This window comes from Fringilla coelebs, assembly GCF_963513975.1.
Source record: "Fringilla coelebs genome assembly, chromosome: 7".
NCBI lineage: Eukaryota > Metazoa > Chordata > Aves > Passeriformes > Fringillidae > Fringilla > Fringilla coelebs.
Window position 1 is genome coordinate 15,522,744 of NC_140035.1, and position 20,299 is coordinate 15,543,042.

The 20,299-nt window shown below is 60.7% G+C and overlaps 2 protein-coding genes across 9 annotated transcripts; one reads left to right on the top strand and one right to left on the bottom strand.

Moving 5' to 3' along the window:
* The first annotated feature begins 444 nt into the window (after window positions 1-444).
* Window positions 445-6,534, top strand: PRKAG3 (protein kinase AMP-activated non-catalytic subunit gamma 3). Of its 8 annotated transcripts, none has more exons than XR_014616287.1 (13): window positions 445-1,213; window positions 2,085-2,124; window positions 2,401-2,621; window positions 2,706-2,787; window positions 2,874-2,932; window positions 3,210-3,255; window positions 3,374-3,428; window positions 3,530-3,924; window positions 4,098-4,135; window positions 4,364-4,510; window positions 4,590-4,759; window positions 5,454-5,505; window positions 5,893-6,530. XR_014616287.1 is itself a non-coding variant. In XM_084208941.1 (13 exons), the coding sequence occupies exons 1-12, from the start codon at window positions 1,181-1,183 to the stop codon at window positions 5,462-5,464; spliced, it is 1,221 nt and encodes a 406-aa protein (XP_084065067.1). In that variant the 5' UTR covers window positions 445-1,180; the 3' UTR covers window positions 5,465-5,505; window positions 5,893-6,534. The 8 variants fall into 8 exon arrangements, 5 of the variants coding, with proteins under 5 accessions (XP_084065067.1, XP_084065066.1, XP_084065065.1 ...); XM_084208941.1 differs by having other exon boundaries at window positions 4,590-4,683; window positions 5,893-6,534; XR_014616288.1 differs by lacking the exon at window positions 5,454-5,505 and having other exon boundaries at window positions 5,893-6,529.
* Window positions 6,535-7,183: 649 nt separating this feature from the next.
* On the bottom strand, window positions 7,184-12,413 carry CYP27A1 (cytochrome P450 family 27 subfamily A member 1). The gene is made up of 9 exons (XM_084208938.1): window positions 12,166-12,413; window positions 9,930-10,120; window positions 9,475-9,674; window positions 9,194-9,391; window positions 8,897-9,057; window positions 8,389-8,555; window positions 8,080-8,161; window positions 7,795-7,995; window positions 7,184-7,696 (listed from the first exon to the last, which is right to left on the bottom strand). The coding sequence occupies exons 1-9, from the start codon at window positions 12,397-12,399 to the stop codon at window positions 7,571-7,573; spliced, it is 1,560 nt and encodes a 519-aa protein (XP_084065064.1). The 5' UTR covers window positions 12,400-12,413; the 3' UTR covers window positions 7,184-7,570.
* Between the last annotated feature and the right edge of the window lie 7,886 nt (window positions 12,414-20,299).

A 20,299-nucleotide genomic window follows, 5' to 3' on the forward strand; every position in this document is an offset into this window, starting at 1 on the left:
GAATAGGAAGGGTTGGGTGCCCAGAGCTGGCCCTTGCTGGTTCAGGGTCCTGCCCCCCCAGTATGGTAGATGAATGCTGGGTTCATGGGCAGGCTCTTGGGGCCCAGAGGAGGTGCTGATGTGTGGGTCCTGGGTCTCTTAGAGAGCCTTTCCCTCCCCTCTCCTCGCAGCCCACCATTTCCCAGTGCTGGGCCCTGTTTCTCTGGTCTCCTTGGTGACAATCTCATCTCTCCTCGGCTTCTCTCCAGCACCTGAAAATAGCCTCCGAAAGTGGAGATGCCTGCTCCCTTCCCTGCTGCCAGCACCCACGATGGCCAGGCTGGAGCCAGGCTGCTCTGCACAGCACAGCTGTAAGGGTCTGGCCCCATGGGCCCCTGCACCACTGCGGGATTGGGACACCATGTGAGCCAGCACCGAGGCCCCGTCCTCTCCTCGTCCCTCCTCTTCCTGCCTGCTCTGAGGCAGCACCAGGGAGCTGCTTGTACCCCCGCTATGGGCCAGTATCCAGCTGTCCCCTGCAGCCAGAGACCTGTCCCTTTGGCCCTGTAGCCACCAACCCTGCAGCCAGCCCGACAGCCTCCCAGAAATAGAAAATGGAGCCGGGAGCAGGAGGGGGTGGCCCCGCGGCAAGGAAGGAGGTTACCCCACGCATCGGGCTGCCCCCGCCGTGGGACAAGGGTCGTCGAGGACTGTGAGCTGCTGCAGGATCCCGGGCAGGGACAGGCAGGGCTGGGCAGCGTCGAGGACAAAGGGTCCGCATCCACCCAGCCTGTGGCCGGACCCAGCCGTTCTCCAGCATCCCCGTGGAGAGGGGACCGCTGTGCCCCGCACCGCGACGGAGCCGGGCAGCACCGCGTCCGGACGGCGCGGAGCACCGCTCCCGGAGGACAGGGGTTCGCAGAGCGGGCTGTCCCTCTGCTCTCTGCCCCCAGCCATCCCTCCATCGCCCCCTCCCTCGGGTCCCCAGGGCCAGCGCTGCCCCCGGGGCCGCGACCACCTACTTCAGCCCGAGGCTGCGAGGTGGCTGCGGGCGCTGCTCGGTGGCGTCGGCCGTGTCCCCCCCCCCATCCCCCCCGCAGCGGTGGCGGTGGGGGCATGGCTGGCATTGCTCGCTGACACTCTATCTGCCAGGGCCACGCCAGCCGCGGGCCCAGAATAGCAGCGCTGCCCCGCAGAGAGCATGGAGCAGCTCCGTGGCCCTGCCGCGTCCCAGGTACCGTAAGACTAGGTGGGGTGCGCGGCCCGACAGACCCCCGATTGGGGACAGGCCACCCCGGGGGTGGGAGAATGTGGGCTGCTGACGGGCCCCTTCCCACGGACATGCAGCCCTGGGGACAAGGACGTCCTTGTCCCAGCTGTGCCAAGCCCCTTGGGAACGGTTGGGGCAGGTGGTGCAGGGTCTCTTCCTTCTCCGTGTTGGCTCTAGGCTCCTTAGAGAGTGGTGGTCCCTGTCTCTGTGTCTTCATTATTTTAGGGTGGCCTGTAAACTTTGGCTCTGTCAGGAAGGTTTGTGGCCGGGGTAGCTCTTCCTTCTGCGTGTGCTGCTGTGTTTTATAGGGTCTCCTGGGGACTGGGGAAACAGGGTCAGCTGTCTGGCCCTGTGGACTCCCTTCTTCCTCGGGCTGCTGCTTTGTTAGTATAGGTTTCCTGGGATGGACCTGGTCCCCGGGAGGGGCCAGTGGGGTTGGCGAGGCTCTCTTCACGGGAAGAAGCAAGAACAGAATTTACACCTTGGGATTGGGAGAGGATGGGTGCAGAGCCGCTGTGGGACATGCTCAGCTCCAGCAGGAGAGAGAGAAGGCAGGAGGTCCTGCCATCCATGCCTTGTCCTGCTCTGGAGACTCCTGCTGTCTTCCCAGAGCAGGAGGACAAGCTGGGTGTCCTGGACTGGAGCCGCTGTGGAGACTGCAGGCTCTGGGGGTCCTGGGCTGGTGCGGGGTGCCCACATCCCCGCCCTGAAAAGACTGTTCTCTCTGCCTGGCTTGAGTGGGCCAGAGCACCTGGGTGGGTGCAGGCAGAATCCATGGGTGGGGAAAAGACTGGGTTGACTCCTGCTGACTGCTCCTCACTGTGTGCCCTCTCAGGTGGCTCTGCTGGATGCTGTTGCGTGCCCTGAGGAGGAAGGTGGGTAGCAGGAAGAGTCTAGGTGTCTAGGAGGGGGGACTGCCTTACCTTGTGACTAGTGCATTGGTCCTCTGCCCACCCTGCCCATACCCCTCTTCTCAGCTGGAGTCTGCCCCAGGCTGGAGAACTGCTGTGTGCTGCCCCTGTGCAGTAGGGAACAGAGGTGCTCTGTTGGCAGCATCCCCTGCTTCCCCCAGACAGGAGGGTGCTGAGACCCAGCAGCTGAGACCCAGCAGCTCAGCTTACTGGCTAGGGCTGGGGTGACTTTGCCTGCAGGGTTTCCAAAGGCTCTATGCCCCAGGGAGGAGGAAGAGGAGGAGGAAGAATACAGGAGACCTGTGACCTTCACACTGGGAAATGAGATACTGGGGCTGGGCCCAGAGACCGAGTTTCAGAACCCTGATGCTGAGGTCTATATGCACTTCTTGAGGAGCCACTGCTGCTATGATGCCATCCCCACCAGCTGCAAGCTCGTTGTCTTTGACGTCTCCCTGGAGGTGATAACCTGGGGGATGAGTGGGGATGGGCAGTGAAGAAGCAGGTTTGAGGACCCTCTGAACCCCTCTGCACTCTGCCAGCAGATCAAGAAAGCCTTTTTTGCACTGGTGGCCAACGGGGTTCGGGCTGCCCCTCTCTGGGACAGCAAGACGCAGAGCTTTGTGGGTGAGTGCCAGAAATAATGCCTGGCCCCATCCCCTGCCTGGCAGAGCAGGTACAGGCAGCGCTGCCAGCCCCACATATCTCCACAGGGATGCTCACCATCACCGACTTCATCAACATCCTCCACCGCTACTACCGCTCACCTTTGGTGAGTGCCGTCAGGAGGGCTTGGGGGATCAGGACATGCATGGGGCAGGGAGTTGCTGTCCCCACCACTCCTGGTCCCTTCTTAATCACTAGACAATGACCAGGGGATGATGCCGGGCCAGACCAGCATCCGCTTGTTGCTCCCCTGCTTGGCCCCCAAAATGTAATCCCTGCGTTTGGGTGATGGGGCACAATGCCCAAAGAAGGGGGGGCAGTGTCTCAGAGTGCCCTCAGTCCCCCATGGAGCCACCATGACCAGGGCATTTCCCTGCCTCCAGGTTCAGATCTACGAGGTGGAGGAGCACAAGATTGAGACCTGGAGAGGTAAAAATCATGTGGGTGGCTGGGCTGATGTCACACAGGGCATGGAGGTGGGCTCTGGGGTTGCCAGGCTGCAAGAGAGGGCTGGAGGACCTCCTCTCATAGCTCTCTCCCTTGGCAGAGGTGTACCTGCAGGGCTCCCTCAAGCCACTGGTCTCCATCTCTCCGAGCAATAGGTGAGAGCCTGTCCACTGGGGGTGAGCACACGCCTTGGAGTGGGGGTGTGTGTGCACCTGAATACAGCCCTATCCCACCACGATGTCCGCATCACCCACAGCCTCTTTGATGCTGTCTACTCCCTGATCAAACACAAGATCCACCGCCTGCCTGTCATCGAGCCTGTCTCGGGCAATGTCCTGCACATCCTGACCCACAAGCGCATCCTCAAGTTTCTCCACATCTTTGTGAGTGTTGGGGCTGTTTGTGCACACTCATGGCTGGTGTCACAGGCAAGGATGTCAAGGTACATGCAGGTGCCAGCCCAGCCCTGCCCTGTCCCATTGAAGGGTTCTACCATCCCCAAGCCACGCTTCCTGAAGAAAACAGTGCAGGAGCTCTGCATTGGCACCTTCCGTGACCTGGCCGTCGTGGCTGAGACTGCCCCAGTCTACACTGCCTTGGAGATTTTTGTGGATCGCCGTGTCTCCGCCTTGCCTGTCATCAATGATGCTGGTACCTGGGGAGGGAAAAAGTGATGTCCTCATCTCCCTCTGCTAGCAGCTCCAGCACCATCCCTACCCAAAACCCCTCTCCTGGCCCTTGGGCTGCACCTTGGGGTGTGGGAGGAACATGGCAGGTCATCCCTAGGGCTCCTTCTGCAGCCCCTGCACTGTTTCTCTTTGCAGGGCAAGTGGTTGGCCTGTACTCGCGGTTTGATGTCATTGTGAGTACCCTGCGTGTGTGCGTGCCCAGGCTCAAGTTCGGCCCCTTGCATGCACTGGTGGGGTGCTTATACCTGTCTGTGCCCATGCAAACCCACCCCAAAGCATTGTCATGCACGTGCCAGTGCACATCTGCTCTGTGCATCTCCTGGGCTCAGTGTCCCTTCTGTGGTGGCACAATGGGGTGCAAGGACACCTTGGGGTGCTGAATGGGGACACATCTATCACAGCACCTGGCAGCCCAGAAGAGCTACAACAACCTGGACATCAGTGTGAGGGAGGCACTGCGGCAGCGCAGTGTCTGCCTGGAGGGGGTCCTCACCTGCTACCCCCATGAACCTATGGAGGACATAATTGACCGTATTGCCAAGGAGCAGGTGAGTGGCCAGGGTGCTGTGTGCCAGCCACGGCTGCCAGCTGCCCAGCCTGCCTGTGATGCTCTGCCTGTACCCACAGGTCCATCGCCTGGTTCTGGTGGATGAGAACCGCTACCCGCGGGGCATCGTCTCCCTCTCTGACATCCTGCAGGCTCTTGTGCTCACTCCTGCAGGTATTGATGCTCTTAACTCTTAGCCCACGGTGCTCCATCTTTCTCCACTTGCACCCTCAATTTCTCTCCACTTCAGGTAGGCGCCACCCCCCTCATTGCTGTGTGTCTGTTCCCTCCCTGCTGCTGGGTCACCTGCCTCTGCCCCATCCAAAGTGGTCCTGGGGGATTGAGGAGGCTGGGTCTGGGGTCTGGCAGCATTGGGTGCCCAGGTAGGGACAGCAGGACCCAGATGCTGCTTGTCCCAGGGGTACACAAGGAACACAGGGGATCACTGGTGACTGTGAGGAAGGATGGGGGCACCTTCCACAGAGACACTCTGCCAGAACCCCATTCAGGCAGCATATGGAATGCAGGTTTTGCAGGTCCCTGGGCTTGGGCTGGACGAGGGTTTTGGGGTGTGATGCACCCCAAGACAAAAGCCTATTTTTGATCTTGCTTCATTCCCCTCCTGAGACCTGAGCACCTCCAGCGCCATTCCCAAGGGACACAGAGCAGACAGACCCCCACTCGCACACCCCAGACACCTGCTGCCCACCACTAGCCATAAGCAAAATGTGGCCAGCCCATGGGCCCCAGCTGGCAGAGCCTCCCACCCCCTCCACTTGCAGCAGCCCCAAAACTGTCTGTTCCAGAGACAGGGCTCACTCCCAGGTGGCACTGGAACAACACTGCCTGGCCACCTGCAGCCAGCTCTGTTCACCCACTGCCTGGTGAATCCTCACTGGCTATGGATGGGCATGGTCCTGGCATCCACTCTGGCATCTCTTTAGGGGTGAAATGAGGAGGGGGGAGCTGACTCTAATTCCCAACTGCTTCCCAAAGGTAATTATGCTTTTTGGGGTGGTAGTGGGCAATGGGTTGGGACAGGCCTGTGCCTACCAGTTCCCCCAGCAGTGCCCAGCTGCTCTGCACAGAAGGGGACTGGGAATGGTGTGTGTTAGCCACAAATGGGATATCTCCCTTGCCCCCTCCCCCCATCACACCTATCCCTGATGCCCACAGGGCTGGCTGTATCAGGAGCTGCAGGGGGCCACTGAGATGTCCCATGCCAGCCAAGCTTCTCTCCCTCCTACCCCAGGGCTTGCATGCAAGCAAGGACTGGAGGAAAGACCCCAGTGTCCACTGGGATGGTTGGAGGGACCGTGTCACAGGGTGGCCAGTCCAGCACTGACTGGGGGTTATGGTCTCACACGCTCTCTTGCCCCACAGGCATCGATCGATCCCCACTCTGAAGACACCAGGGAAATGCCACTGTCTTGTCTGACTCGGGGATCTCTTGCGTGACCTGTGAGGAGGAGGCTTGGGCCCGAAGGCTCTCTGTGGGGAGGACGTGCTTGTTCACCCCAGTCCTCAGGCTCGTCTTGAGTCCAGAGCTAGATCCTGCCGGTCTTGGAGAGGCAGAAACATGAAAATGGGACCCAGGGGTGCCTCCTGCCAGTGAGCACACAGCGATGCTCAGTGGGCATTATGCTGGAGGGGCTGCAACATGCCTGCAGCCAGGCAGAGACCCATACAGCCCCAGAGGACCTGGCCACCCTCTGCCATCCTGCTGATGGATCTGAGCTTTTCTATTGTGGCTCCCTCCTAGTGAACACAGTCCTGCTGTCTGTGCTCGGTGCCTGGTAGCGTAGGCTCAGCTGCACACACAGGCTTTTTTATTTTAGGGTCACACGGGGCTGGAGCTCTCTGGCAGAGGCACAGCCTGTGCCAGAGCTGGCAGCAGGATGGGCACTTGCATGGAGACCCTGTGCACGTTTTGGGGTGGGAAGGGGATATTTATTTATTTGTTAGTTTGTTCAGCCTTGCTGTAACAAAACAGCCTGATCCAAGAACTGCCTCTTGCCTTTCTGGGGTAAAGCTGGGCATGACTTCTCTGGAGAGAACCAGGCTGGGGAAGGGGTACTGGCTGTTGGCCAGCAAGTTTGGCATGTGGGTAGAACCAAGGGGATGGGGACACAGGGGCATGCAGTCTTAATCATGTAGGTGGTGTGCAGCTCCCTTTGCAGGAAAGTATGAGGGGTTCACTGTTAAAAATGTCCCATGCCCCACCCCTCAAGGACTCTGGGCAAATGGCAATGCATCCCCTGCCTGTTGCTGCTACCAGCTGTGAGCCTTGCAATGGTCCTGGCCTGGGGACAGGGGATGCTGAGCTGATCTTTCTCCTCCTGCTTTGCCCGCAGTGAGCCCTGCCATTCCTGTTACCCCATATCAGCATCTCAGTGCAATAATGGCTGACAGTGGAAAGTCCCAGGAACTGAACACCCCTCCTGAGCTGGCTGGCTCTGCCAGGGGACGCAATACCAGCGCTGGGTGGTGACGGGCCTCCTCCCATCATGAGGAATGTGTTATTGCTGTGCTTTCCCAGGACCAGCGCTGGCTCTGTCCCTTGGGAAAGGCGCAAACCCCAAACACCACCATGGGGGCAAGGGGAAAAGTGAGGCACAGAGAAGTTTCTGAGGCCAAGGTCAGCTGTTCAGAGAGGACCCAGATGTCCTGGCTCCAGGCACAGATCCACGCACAGCTACACAAGGACAGGACGAAAGAGACACCGAATGGCTGCAAGCCCCCTCCCTGCTTTCCCCCAGCCCCAAAAGAGCTCCCAGGTTCCTGATGCAGCCCAGCTGGGCACGGGATGGGGGGACACAACCCCCCTGCAGTGTGTCAAAGGCACAGCAGTTCCCCAAGCCTCCTGCTGATTTTGGGCAGGAGGCTACTAGTGGCCCAGGGGTGATTTGGGGGGCAATCTTTCATCCCCCCCACCTTTCCCACTGTGGGGCTGTAAGCCCCCTGCTCAAGCTGGCCAGGGAAGGGGTTTGCCTTCCTGTCCTCCTTGTGGGGCAGTAAGGGGGATCTCCATTTGGCACCCAGGGTGGGGGTGGACGTGCAGTCAGGGGGCTCCCGGGCGAGCGATGAATTCCAGGTTGATGGGCTTGTCAGCCACCAGGACAATGCGGGACACAGATGTCACTTCTACGCCACGGGGGTCCGGCCGCACCTCAAATGCCTGGATCATCTGTGGGGAGAAGGGGGGTTGGCAGTGCCTCGGGGACTCCCTGGGACGCCCATCCCAGCTCATGGCAAGATACTCGAAGTGGAGGGGTCCCTACTTACCCTGGCAAGGGCCAGGTGCATCTCCAGCTCAGCGATGCGGCGCCCGACACACGCGCGAACCCCGTAGCCAAAGGGGATGGAGCTGAAGGGGTGGTGAGGGGAGCCGTGGCCCCGGAGCCAGCGCTGGGGCAGGAACCGCTCGGGCTCGGGGAAGTAGGTCTCATCATGGGACATCGCGTAGTGCGCCAGGACAAAGAGGGTCTGCAGGGTGGGAATTGGGGTTTAATGACCCCACCTGGCCCCGCTGAGTGCAGTAGGGGTCCCCACAGCACAGCCCCCACTCACATTCTTGGGGAAGAGGTAGTCTCCGATGACAATGTCCTTCTCGTAGAAGACCCTGGCGTTGGTGGGCACCACAGGGTAGACTCTGGGATATGGAGAGAGTTAATGGGGGAGCAGAACTCATCAGGAGATCCAGGAGAGAGTGAGATGAGGCGCAGGCAGGACAAGGCTCAGCAGCTCCCCAGGGGGGAGGTGGATATTTGCAGTCCAGAGGGACTGAAATCCAGCCTTGCATCCTGCCTGGCTTGTGCATCGTCCCTGGAGAAGGGGCTGGTGACCTGGTCTCAGGGCAGGGACAAGGCTGGGATGTACCTCAGAGTCTCCTTGATAATGGCCCGAAGCATCGGCAACTTGGGGATATCCTCAGCAGCAGGAAACCGGTCGGCAGGCACAACAGCTTTCAGCTCCTGGTACAGGGTCTCCTGGATGTCTCGGTCCCGGGAGAGGTGGTACAAAGCCCAGGACAGCGTGTTGGAGGTCTGGGGAGTGGAGCACCAGGGGGAGTGAAGGAACTGGGGCCAGTACCTGAGTAGCCTTGTGCCAAGCACAGCATCAGTATGGCACCAGAGAGCCCCTGCTCTGTTATGCAGAAAAGTCAGGGGTAGCAAGCAGGCAGCAGTCAGGCAGCAAGCACAGGGGAGAGGGAGGCAGGGAGCAGAGGACAGCGTCTGTACTGACCAATCCCTGAGGGTTTGCCCCTGTGGAGCATCAGCCCCAGCTAGGGTAGAGCTCGCAAGAGCTGGGTGGAGCATGGCCCCATGGGTTCCCTTGGGCATGGAGCACAGCAGGGATCCCCTGACAGTAGCTGCCTGGCTCTCACCGTGTCCACACCAGCCAGCAGCAACTCGGCCACACTGCCATAGACCTCATCCAGGCTGAGTCTGCCACTGGCCAGCAGGTAGCTCAGGTAGCCAGACACCTCCGTGCCACGCTCCACCTGCCCCTCCAGCTCCTCCATCTTTCGGTCAATCAGTGTCTTGCCTGCAGGGACAGAGTAGGAACCAGAGCTGACAGAGTGAGGGCTGCCAAAAAGACATTTGGCCAGGGACTGCCCTGCTTTTGAGAGTCCTTAGGGAGTCCAGTGCCACCACACTGGATGCCCATCGTCACCACTCACCAAAGGCGAAGATGGTGTCCCAGCTGTCCAGGTAACGGTCCCAGAAGGGCAGCACCTTGCGGCTCCATCGGGGCAGGACTGTGGCAAAGATGGAGTTCTTGAACATGAGGTTGATGGAGTCAATGAAGCGCTGGGTCTCAGCAGGGACCTGCTGCTTGAGGCACCCGATGCGGGTCTCGAAGAGGATATAAGAGATGCCTGTGGGGGACAAACAGCATCCAGACCTCTGGAGGAATGGGAACGGTGGGACAGGGCAGGGGTGAGGGAGAAGACACCCCTACCTTCCAGGGCAAAGCGGTAGAGCAGGTTGGCCACATCCCCCACCAGCACCCCCGAGGCGCTGCGGCTCCGCTCCTCCCGCAGGCGCACCATCAGGTCTGACACCACCTCCCCGATGGCATCCGCGTACAGCAGCGCTTCCGAGGGTTTCAGCAGGCGCTTGTTGAGGACCTGGCGCAGCCGGTACCAGCGCTCCCCTTCCCTGCACGGGGACGAGGGTCAGCGCTGGGGGGGCAGCGGCTGGCAGCAGTTCCCCAATCCCTGTGCGCACACTCCCTATCCCAGGCTGGAACCATCCCAGGGGTCATTCTGCCCGCTGTGGCCATGCCCTTCTGCTTGGTGGGGACAGGTAGCTTGCAGGAGTGGGAGTAATGCCAACTGCCACCTGGGCCCTACACCTAGGGAAGGGACAGGAGATATGTGCTGGCCCAGAGAGCACAGCCAGGGCGGGACTCACTCGGTGAAGGGTCCGTAGGGCAGGCGCCGGGTGTCCCGGTGCTCCTTCCACAGGGCCATGTCGCTCCGCATGGGGTACTTGCCCTCCTGCCGTAGCAGCTGCTCCAGCACCACTGGGCTCCCAATGTTGATGTTCCTATAATGTCCGAAGGTTGACTTCCAGATAGGTCCATAAAGGCGTCGGGATATCACCTGTGATGCACAAAGCATGGCAGGGTCAATGGCACGAGCTGGGTCAGATCCTCCCTGCCCCAATGCTGCCCTGAATGTGCCTATCTGCACCCATCCCACGGATCTCAGCATCACCTCAGCTCAAGCACCTGCCTTTGACACCCCCAAGCTGGCAGCATCCTTGAAGTGCTCTGCAGACGGCCTGGGCTGGTGTCTCCAGGCTCATTTCCTCTCCCAGCACTAAGTACACCAGGCACTGACCCCTCAGCACAGACCGGCACATCCTTCACCCACACCAGAGATGCAGAGAGAGCCTGGTGGGTCTTTTGGGGAAGGAAGACCAAGAAGGGACAGCAGGGACAGAGACAACTGGCAAGCACAGGACTGTGCTGAGATGCAGGACCATTGCAGCAACCACCAGCAGAACTAAGTCCTGCTGCTTCCAGCATGGCCCCAGCTCTGCCTAACCTGGGGACAACAGTCGCTGAGTGGGTCCTTGAACTCACCACTCAGTAAGGGTGGTTAATGATCAGCAGTGGGAGGGCAGCACCAGGCTAGGGCATGATTGGGCTGCTCCCAGAACAGGCTGTCACATCCAGGGCATGGCCCTGGGGCCACAGCCTCACTAGCCAGCTAGGGGATGTTCACCAACATCAGCCCTGCTCTCAGCTCTGTTGGCTGCAGCTCCCTTCTCCTTGTCTGCAGCCACACGTGCCATGCCTGCTGCCCTGGCCGGGACCACAGTGACCCCCAAGTGCATCCCTTGGGGGCAGCTGGGCAACCCTTTGCAAGTAGATCTGCACAGGGCCATGTCCAAAGGCCACTTTCCATCCCACCCAGGCACCGCCAGAGCCACTGCAGAGCATGGCCAAGCATGGGGGGGATGCAGGTGACTTAGCAGGCAAGCCCTGGTCCCCATTCCCCGTGGCTGCGGGGATGCACGTGGTACAATCTCCCTTGGTGACTGTCTGCATCGCAGCCTGTGCCTGGATTCAGCTGGATTTGTCACCACGGGGAGACATTCTCCTGCGTGGTGGCAGGAGGAGGGGGAGGGACGGCCGTGCCGGTACTGCAGGCAGCTTGTGGGCATGGGGCAGCTGTGCCCCGGCTTGAAGCCTGCCCACCAGCATCTGCTGGCAGCCAGGACTTGACACAGTGCAGGCCTTCGAGAGCTGGGCTGTGAGGAGCTCGAGCTACCTGGATCTGGGGAAAGGCACCTCCAGAGCATGTGGGCATCTGAGTCCCAAGGCCAGGAGGGAGCAGGAGGGAGCTCCAGTGCCTACACCCTGAAATCCCACTGTCCTGTGACAACCCCTTCTCCAACCAGCAGTGCCTGGTGCTCTGAGGTGCCAGGGAGGCCTGATCCCGCACGGTCCTCGGGCTGGTCAGAGCTCCAGGGCGCTGGAAGATGCCGCCTGGCTTGCAGCCAGCCAAGCCCATTGCTTGCTTCATCCGACGTATGAGGAAGTGTTGACAGAAGAAAACAAATATCTCTGCCTACCCCTCCCCTGTCTTGGTATCATCTGCCCAAAAGCCTGCCCAGTCACCTCCACCCAAAACCGCTGTTCCCTCCAGCTGTCACAGCCGGGAGCCCAGGGATGCCAGGACCCTGTGAGATGCCCCCGAACCTTTGCCCTCAGCTGCCTGGCCGGCTCGGGGATGCTGGAGCAGCCCTGGGCTGGCTGGACCTTCCCGAGGTCATTTGGTTCTGACGGCCCCTCTCTACCTGCTGGCCTCAGCATCGCCCTACAGCGCCGGGTGCCCCCCACCGCCCAGCCCCTCTGCTCCCCTGCACTGCCGCCCCCGCTCAACTCCCTGCCGTCACTTGCCGGCAGCTAACCCCCTCCCTGGAGCCCATCTCCCCTTGTCCCCAGCGCGCACCCACTCCCTCCCTTGCAAAGCCCCCCCGGTACAGCACCCTCCCTGCAGTCCCCCCGGAAGCCCCTCCATCCCACGCACCCCTCCTAACCCTCCTCCACCCCTACGCCCCCGTGCAGGGTCGCCAGGCCCCCACGCAGCCCGATCCCCGCACGCCCGCAGCCCCGGGCCGGGCTGCCCCGGCGCACCTGCAGCCGGTGCGTGTGCAGCAGGTAGCCCCGCAGGAACAGCCAGACGAAAGTACGGAGCAGCCCCGGCCCCGGTAGCTCCTCCGGTCCCTTCAGCCGCGCCGGCCCCGCCGCCGCTGCCGCCGAGCCCCCGGTCCTGCGCGGCGGTCCCGGGCTGCTGCGCGGCGGCGGCGGGCGGGGGCGCAGGAGCAGCGGCAGCAGCGGCCACCGGGCCCCGCCGCTCGGGCCCGCCATGCTCCGTCGGCAGCGCACGGGACGGGGCGGGGCGGGGAGGCACCGAGGGTGGTGGGGGGCGGCACCGGGGGCGGCGCGGGGGGCGGCGCGGGGGCGGCGACCGGGCACCGGCACCGGGGACTGAGCATCGCGCACCGGGTACCGCGCACCGGGAATAGAGAATCGCGCACCCGGTGCGTTGCGCAACGGGTACTGGCCCCGGCTGCTGCGCTCTGGATGCGGGGTACCGGCTGCTGCTCAGCGGGGACCGGGCACCGGGCAGTGCATACCGTGCGCCTTGTGCCGGCTGCGGCACACCTTCTACCGGTCTGTGGAGACTGGCTGCAGCGTGCTACGTACTCGGTACAGCACACTGGGTACCATGAGCCATACACCAAGTATTGGACAGTGCTGACTGCTCAGCAGCATCACAGACCAGGCAGCGGGTGCTGGGTACTGGAAATGGTACCAGCGGTACCCAGTGCCATGTGGCAGGTACTGGGTGCCAGGTGTTGTGCATGGTGGAGCTAAGGCAACTGGCAACCAGCACTGGCATGGCACGGTAGGTAGAGCACCCTGGCACGATGGAGCCTGTGGCACCAGGTGCTGTATCCTGGGCATTGCACAAAGGCAGTGGCTGCTGAGCATTGTGCACCAGGCATGGGCACAAGGACTGGGCACAGCACCAGCCAGGGCACAACGTGTGCCAGCACTGGCATTGCACTCTGGCACTGGGTATCGCATCCCAGACCCTGCACACCTTGCATCAGCTCCAGGTTCACCACTGGGCTGCTCTTTAGGTCTGCTTGCCCTCCTGGACTGAGCCCTCTTGCCCTGCTTCTGTTCCCTGCCTGTCACCCCCCTGGGTCTGCCTTGTCCCCCAGCAGGGCAGGATGGTGCTGTGGGGAGCTGGACCAAACCTTCCCAGGCTCTCTCTCACCGCTTCCTCCAGGCACTGCCAGCCAGGACCACGGGTGGGGAGACCTTGGTAAGCCCACTGTGGCTGCTGGCAGCAAACTGGAGGGAGATTTGGTATGTTTTCATGCCAGCAAGAGAACGGTGCCGGTTCCTGCCTCAGGCTGGTGCAGGCCAGGCTGTCCAGCCTGTGAGCAGGACCCTGCTGGGGTGTCTGGGACTATGCATGCACGACGTGTCTGCTCTGGGCAGCCTGGGGCAGTGGGGCAGGCAGTACCCTGTCCAGGTGTCACTTCAGGGGTGTCCCACACCATGTCTCTGGGACACCAGTGCTGATTATTAACCGCCCTTATCGGGCATCGGGTACAAGGTCCTGGCCAGGGAGGCTGTGTGAGGCTAGGCAGGTATCCGAGAGCCCCGTGAGTGGCTGTTCTTGCCCTCGGTCCTGTCTCACCAGGGCACCGGGAGTGTCCCGCGCTGGCCTCCAGGCTGATGCTTTGTGTGCTCCCGGCCAGCGGGGCCGGGACTGGGGCGCAGGATACGGGCACCCCCGTGCTTGTAGACACCCCTGAGGCACCCCAGGCTGAGACAGCCAAGAACGAGTTCCTGCTGCCATCTCATGGCTGTTCACGGCCAGCTCCGTCGCTTGCCTGCCCCGGCCGGGTTCAGAGCCTGTGCAGCAGGAAAGTCCCCACCCGAGGACTTCTGTGAGCTTCCCAGCCTGGGAAACTGAGATCCTGTAGCTCTCACTCCCCCGGCAGAGGATGCCTTAGCCTCTCCCAGCCTGCTGTAACTGTGCTTCTCCTTGCCGGGCATTGGAACCCTGCGACCTTTCAGTTTAAAACAATTGCCACTTGCAAAAAGAGTGAAAACTACAGTTCCTGGTTAAAGGTCTCCATCTTTCTAAGCCCGTTTATATATTGAAAGGTTGCAATAAGATGTTCCTGAGCCTTCTCCAGGTTGAACAACAAAAATCTTTCAGCCTGTCTCACGGGAGAGGTGCTCCAGCCCCCCGATCATTTTGTAGCCTTGTCTGGCTCCCTTGAACCTGCTCCAACAGGTTTGTGTCTCTCGCACTGAGGACCCCAGAGCTGCTCTACTTCAGGTGGGTTCTCACAAGTGTGGAGTGGAGCAGGAGCAACCACCTTCCCTGCCCTGCTGGGCATGCTTCTTATTTTCCAGTCTCAGACATGATCTGCAAGTGCTCATTGTCGGCTCATTTACTGTTTTTGATCCACCAGTGCCTCTGACGCCTTCTCCACAGGGCAGCTCTCCATCCATCCATCCATCCATCCATCCATCCATCCATCCATCCATCCATCCATCCATCCATCCCGCAGACAAAACCGGTACTAGGGTGGCCCCGACCTCTGTTCAGGATCTCGTACTCGACCTTGTGTAAGGGCAGGGCTGTACCACCGCAGCGACTCCCCAGGCCGGTCCCCGGTGCCCCGCAACCGGCTCGGGACACGGAGCGGGGCGCCGTTATCCCGGCTACTTCCCGCTCCTGCCGCTAGGCTGTGCTCCCCGTCCTCGGACGGCGGGAGCGGCGGCGGGGACCGGCGGGGGCTCCGCCGGGGCCACTGCCAGGGTTGTGGGGGAGGCCGCGCTGCCTCCAGGGCCGGGAGGGTTGGGTGAATCAGCCCCTCTCAGAGTCTCCCGGCGGGGACTTCCGAAGGGAACAGGCTGGGCCATGACCCATCCACGGCCGGAGGATGCCGCCTGGAGCCGGGGACACCGCCAGCTCCCGGGAGGTCGCCCAGTGCGGGGCCAGCCCAGCTTGGAGACAAGCGCAGCAGAGGCGGGAGAGCAAATGCTGTCTTCAGCAGTGGGGATGTGGAGCTGGGGGGGGCAGGTCACATCCTGTGTGTCACTTTGCCCCAGGGATGCTGTGACCGTGCTCATCCCACAGAGCCATTGTCAGGTCCGACCGCATCTCCCTGGCAGGACCTGTGGGTGCAGATTCAGGCACTGTGGGACCTCCTGCCTCTCTGTCCCTCAACCATCCACCGCACACTGCTTATGGAGGGTCCCGGCTGCTGGTCCTCCTCAGAGGGAGGGACAGCTCCTTTATGTGACTCGTGCAGTGTCACCCAGGAGCTGGAAATTTTTCCCAGAGTTGCATCCACTGACCCTGACTTGTTCTCCCACAGATGGGGGGGAGGAAGTGGGGTGTCCCAGGGGAGGGCATCCCTTGACTCATCCCCAGGAAAGCCCAGGCTGTGAGAAGGCTGATCCTGGGTCCTGAGGACTGTAAACAGCCCAGAGCACTGAACTGGAGATAGCCTGTTACATCAACTGTGTGTCACCACACTGTCACTGCCTGAGTCATGAGCCATGCTGGGGCCAGTGGGGCTGCAAGGGGGACATGCGGAGATCAAGAGGAATGTGGACAGATCCCAGGTCTGGAGACAGCTGCTCTTCTCTGACAGAAAGAGTTCAAGTGGGACCCTCTTGGCCCTCTCCCAAAGGTCCCCTTCCCCTCCTTTCCCTCTATCTGACCCCTCAGACCTGGGTAGAGGCCTGGGGGCAGAACAAAGCTTTTGAAACAAGAGGCAAATCAACCAGCATGATGGTGTGTCCCCCACCACCACCATGGGGGGCTCAGCACCTGGCAGAAGGCTCTGATCCAGGCTTCCCCTGCTTTGTGCCCCATGGGACCCTGGTGGGCCAGGACCTTCCCCCGAGAACGTGAGAGTGGGATGCCGGAGAGAACCCGGGGCTGGCATGCTGTTATCACAGGAGACGGAGGCAGCCCCAGGCTGCTCTCAAGTGGTCCTGGCTGATTAGTGACTTCAAGTGCCTATGGAGTTATTCTAAGTCAAGTAGGAGCAAAGGGAGCCGACCCGGGACCAGCGCTGGGCTTTCCTGGAGTTTCCCACATCACCTCTGCTCCCTGCCAAACTCTCCAAGACAGGGAGGTGTCTCCTCTTTTCCATCTGCTCTCCCTGTCCCTTACTCCTCCTGCAAAAGGCTGTTTGCTCCAGCCTAAAGCAAACCTGATTTTATCTCCTGACTCCAGTTCCCTTGGCTGTGGGCCATGGTGGATGCCTCCCACGCAGAAGCTGTGAAGCCCATTCGGGGACCCGTGCACAGAGCGGGCTGTGTGTGCTGTGTGTGCCACATGACATCATGTTTACAGCCCGTGGGGGCCCAAGGACAGCGGCATCGCTCGCAGCCCAGATATGCGTGTCCTTCCCATGGATGGACAGATGGACGTGTGGGGAGCTGGAGCGAGTGGGACTGGCCACACACCCATGCCTCCCTGAAGAGGAGAGGTTTCAGCTTTGTTGCTCTGCAAGCCAGTTTCCTTGGCCTCAGTTTCCCCTTTGGCCAGTGAGAGTGGATTCTGTGCCAGCAGTGAGGGTGCACTGCTTCAGCAGCATGAGGTCGGGCCCTCACATTGTGCAGCTAGAATGACAAATTTTCTCCCCTTGGGACGTGGATGTTCCCTTCTCTCCCAGGACAGATGCTTTGTGAAACTTAGGTTGTTTGGAAAGAGCGACTATGTCCAGAGTTACACAGGCTCACTAAAGAGTGCTGTTAGGGCCTTCCTTTCTCCTGTCCGTCCATCCATCCATCCATCCATCCATCCATCCATCCTCACAAGCAGCTTTGTCGCAGCCATCTCTCTATCCATCTCTGTACACTCATCCATCCATCGACAAATGCATACATTACTCTTCCCATCCAGCCCTCTTATGTATCCAGCCAAAGAGCTACCCACCCATCTGTCTGTCCATCGTCCTATTCACCCACCCTTCCATCCGTCCATCCATCCATCCATCCATCCATCCATCCATCCATCCATCCATCCATCCATCCATCCATCTCCCGCCTGTCAGTGCCCAAGGGATGACCAGCCCTCCCTGAGGGTGTGGTGTGTGCTCACAGGTGTGTGCACATGCGTATGTGGGTCATGCTGGCCATGCCAAGTGCTGTGGGCCATGATGTCCCAGGCTATGTCTGGCCATGGGGCAGGGCCAGGAGTGCTGGCCAGGGGGAGGGGGATTTGTCTAATTTAAGAATGAGCCCTACAGTCGCTGTCAGCACCGGGCGGCTGTCATCTGGGGACAGGTCCTCATCAGCTCTGCTTGCTGCCCGCCAGCCTGACATGAAAGGGCTCTGCACCCCGATAAGGCCCCAGACGCTTGGTCTCAGAGGTGGGCAGCACTGTGGCCAGGCCTGGGGGACCCTGAGGAGTAAGTTTTAGCATGGCTGTCTCCAGATTCACTGTCACTTCAGCACCATGTGGCTTGTTTGTTTGCATCAGTTGGGAGCTCAGCCCTGGGGGCCACCCTCCACTTTGAGCAATGGATCATGCCCTGTGTCATCACCATCTCCCACTGGTGACGTAACCCCAGGGAGGGCACCATCCTCATCATCCTCCTGGCTGCCATAGGCCTGTCTGCTGGCTGCTACCCTGCACTGGAGTCCCCCAGCTGTGAGCAGCCATGGATGGGGACCGTGTTGTTTTAATAAGATCATTCTCCTCCTGCCGTGAGGTCGCAACCTGGGCTTATGACATCACAGCGCGCTGCCATGGAAATGCCGGGATGTCACAAACACAGCTCGATGACCTCACTGCAGGAGCAGGAGAGGAGGCCAACGTGGGTTTGATTGCCAATGTCCTCTGGAATAAAGGAGGGGAGGGACGCTGGGAAAGTATGCGGCTGCTGAGCGCCGGGGTGTTTGGGTTGGAAATCACCACGCTTTCCCCACAGCGGGAAAGGCCCATTACTTCCTCCCCTGTCCACTCCCTCCCAGCAGCCAGAGCCCCCCCAGCCTTGTGGCTGTGGGGTAGGAGGGTTGTTGGAGCAGGGCACCCCCATCCATGCCCTTGGGGCTGCATGGCTGGGAATGAGAGACAGAGCTCAGCACAGCATCAGGACACCAGCCCAGAGGCAGAGGGAGTTCAGTGGGGGGTGCAGGATGGGCCACTCAGGGGATGCTTTGTCTCACAAGCAGGCTGGGGATTGCTGGGGATGCTGTCACAAGAGGCAGAGCAGGCTGGAGTCCTGGGGAGGTCTCCTCTTCCTCAAGAGGACTTCAAAGTCATACTGCTATATGGGGATGATTCTCCAACACAGCACCCTCAAAACTGGACCTCAAAGCACCTCTTGGCCCAACCCAGCCACCTAATAACTGTCCCCTCCCCAGTCCATAACCAACAACTTCTCCTGAGGACCCCAGGCCCAGCTGGGGACCCTACAGCCCTCTGTCCCATCACCCCTACCAGAGCTGAGTTCTCTGTACTCCACAGACCCTGCCACGGGAAAAACATGGCTGGTTGGGGGGGCACCCATCCCCCCAGCTCTCTGTTGCAGGGGTGCAGGGGTGTCTGCTCTCCCCCTGCATCCTCCATCATTAATTTCCATCAGTGGCCAAGTGGGGCCAGGGCTGCCTGGGGGTGGCCGAGGAACACGGCGCTTTCCCCTGATAGCAAAAATAAATACATTAAAATTCTTGCAGGAGGCAGAAGAATGCGGGACGGCAGGAAAAAATTGTTTTATAATTTGTAATAACACAAAAGCCGGGGGGGGGGGAGTGAGCTGCGAGAGGCGAGGAAAGGCAGAGACAAAGGATCAGCTGTGGTGGTGGAGGCTGCTTCAGAGTGGCAGTGGCATCCCCGTCACCCTGGATTAGTATGACCACTGTCACCTTGTCCCCTGGAGTACGTGTGCCGTTGGGTCTTGTTGCAGAAGGGGCTGAGCAAACAGGCAAGCACTCCCCACCTGCTTAAGCAGGTCTCAGCATCTCTGTGCCTCAGTTTCCCCTTGCTAAAGGAGAATTTTTATGCAGCTGTGAGAAAAGCTGTGAAATAGGGCAAACTCCTGGCATACAGCCCATCCCAGCTCCTCTGATCCAGACACACGGCAAGGAGCCCACCTTTGTCCGCTCTGCCCCACCAGCGCCTCTAAGGGGGCTCTGCCCTAGGACCCAGGCAATGGGGCAGGTGCCCTAAGTGCGCTGCGGGCATGGCAGCCCCCCGGCCCCTCCAGCCTCACGCAGAGCTGACATGATAAGGCGAGTTGCTGAGCACCAGCCGCACCTGCTCGCCGAGACGGCACCCCCACCCCCCGCTCCCCTCTTCGGGGCAAAATCAAAGGGATTTTTCTGCCCTTAGGAAATCAGATAAAGGCTTCTCACCTGCCCCGCGCTGCCTTTGCGAGGAGGCCAGACGCTAGGGGCGGAGGGACAACAGGCACTTTCAACACGCCGGCAGATGAGCCGTGCGGTGCGGCGAGCTCTGCCGGCAGGGGCTGGGCCCCTGGGCACAGCGTCAGCCTCGCCCAGCCGCAGCAGGGATGTCCCCGCTCCACCAGATACTCGCTGCCGACTATCCCCCCAAATTAGAGGTGACGGGGTCCCTGGGAGACAGCTAGCACGGAGGCTGGTGGGTGAAGGCAAAAGCAACAGGGACAGGGCATGGTGCAGCAGCCCTGATGCAGTGCCCAGCTCAGGGACTGAGCCGGTGTCCCTGTGTCCCCATGTCCCCATGCTGTGGCCAGGGCAGCTCAGTCCTAATCACCATGCCAAGAGTGCAGACCAGGAGCCCATTTCCTGTGCAGGAGGGCAGAGAAAGAGCAGGTAAGAGACTCCCACCTCCCAGAGGCGGTGGGAGTCTCTTACCTCCTGTGCCCAGGAGGGAGAGAACTGTGCCAAGCTGCAGATAAAGCCTGAGTCATTCACCACCCAATGCTGTTAGCAGGGAGCAGACATGCCCAGGTGAAGGGATGGAACCACTGGTGATCAAGGCAAGGGGAACAGTTACGGGCAAGCCAGGGGCTTGAGATGGGCAGGGTATGGGAGGCCATGAGGGGGGACAGAGCACAGATAACTGCTGGAGGGAGGGGTGATCTCACCAGCAGCAAGGTGGAAGACACCTCCTTTTCCCTTGGGCTAACCCAGTGGGCTGGCTAGTTGCTCCGTGGAGCTGGGTACAGAGATCAAGCGAGACTCCCCCAGGGCAGGTCCTCTCCTAGGATCCATGGCGCAGATGCTG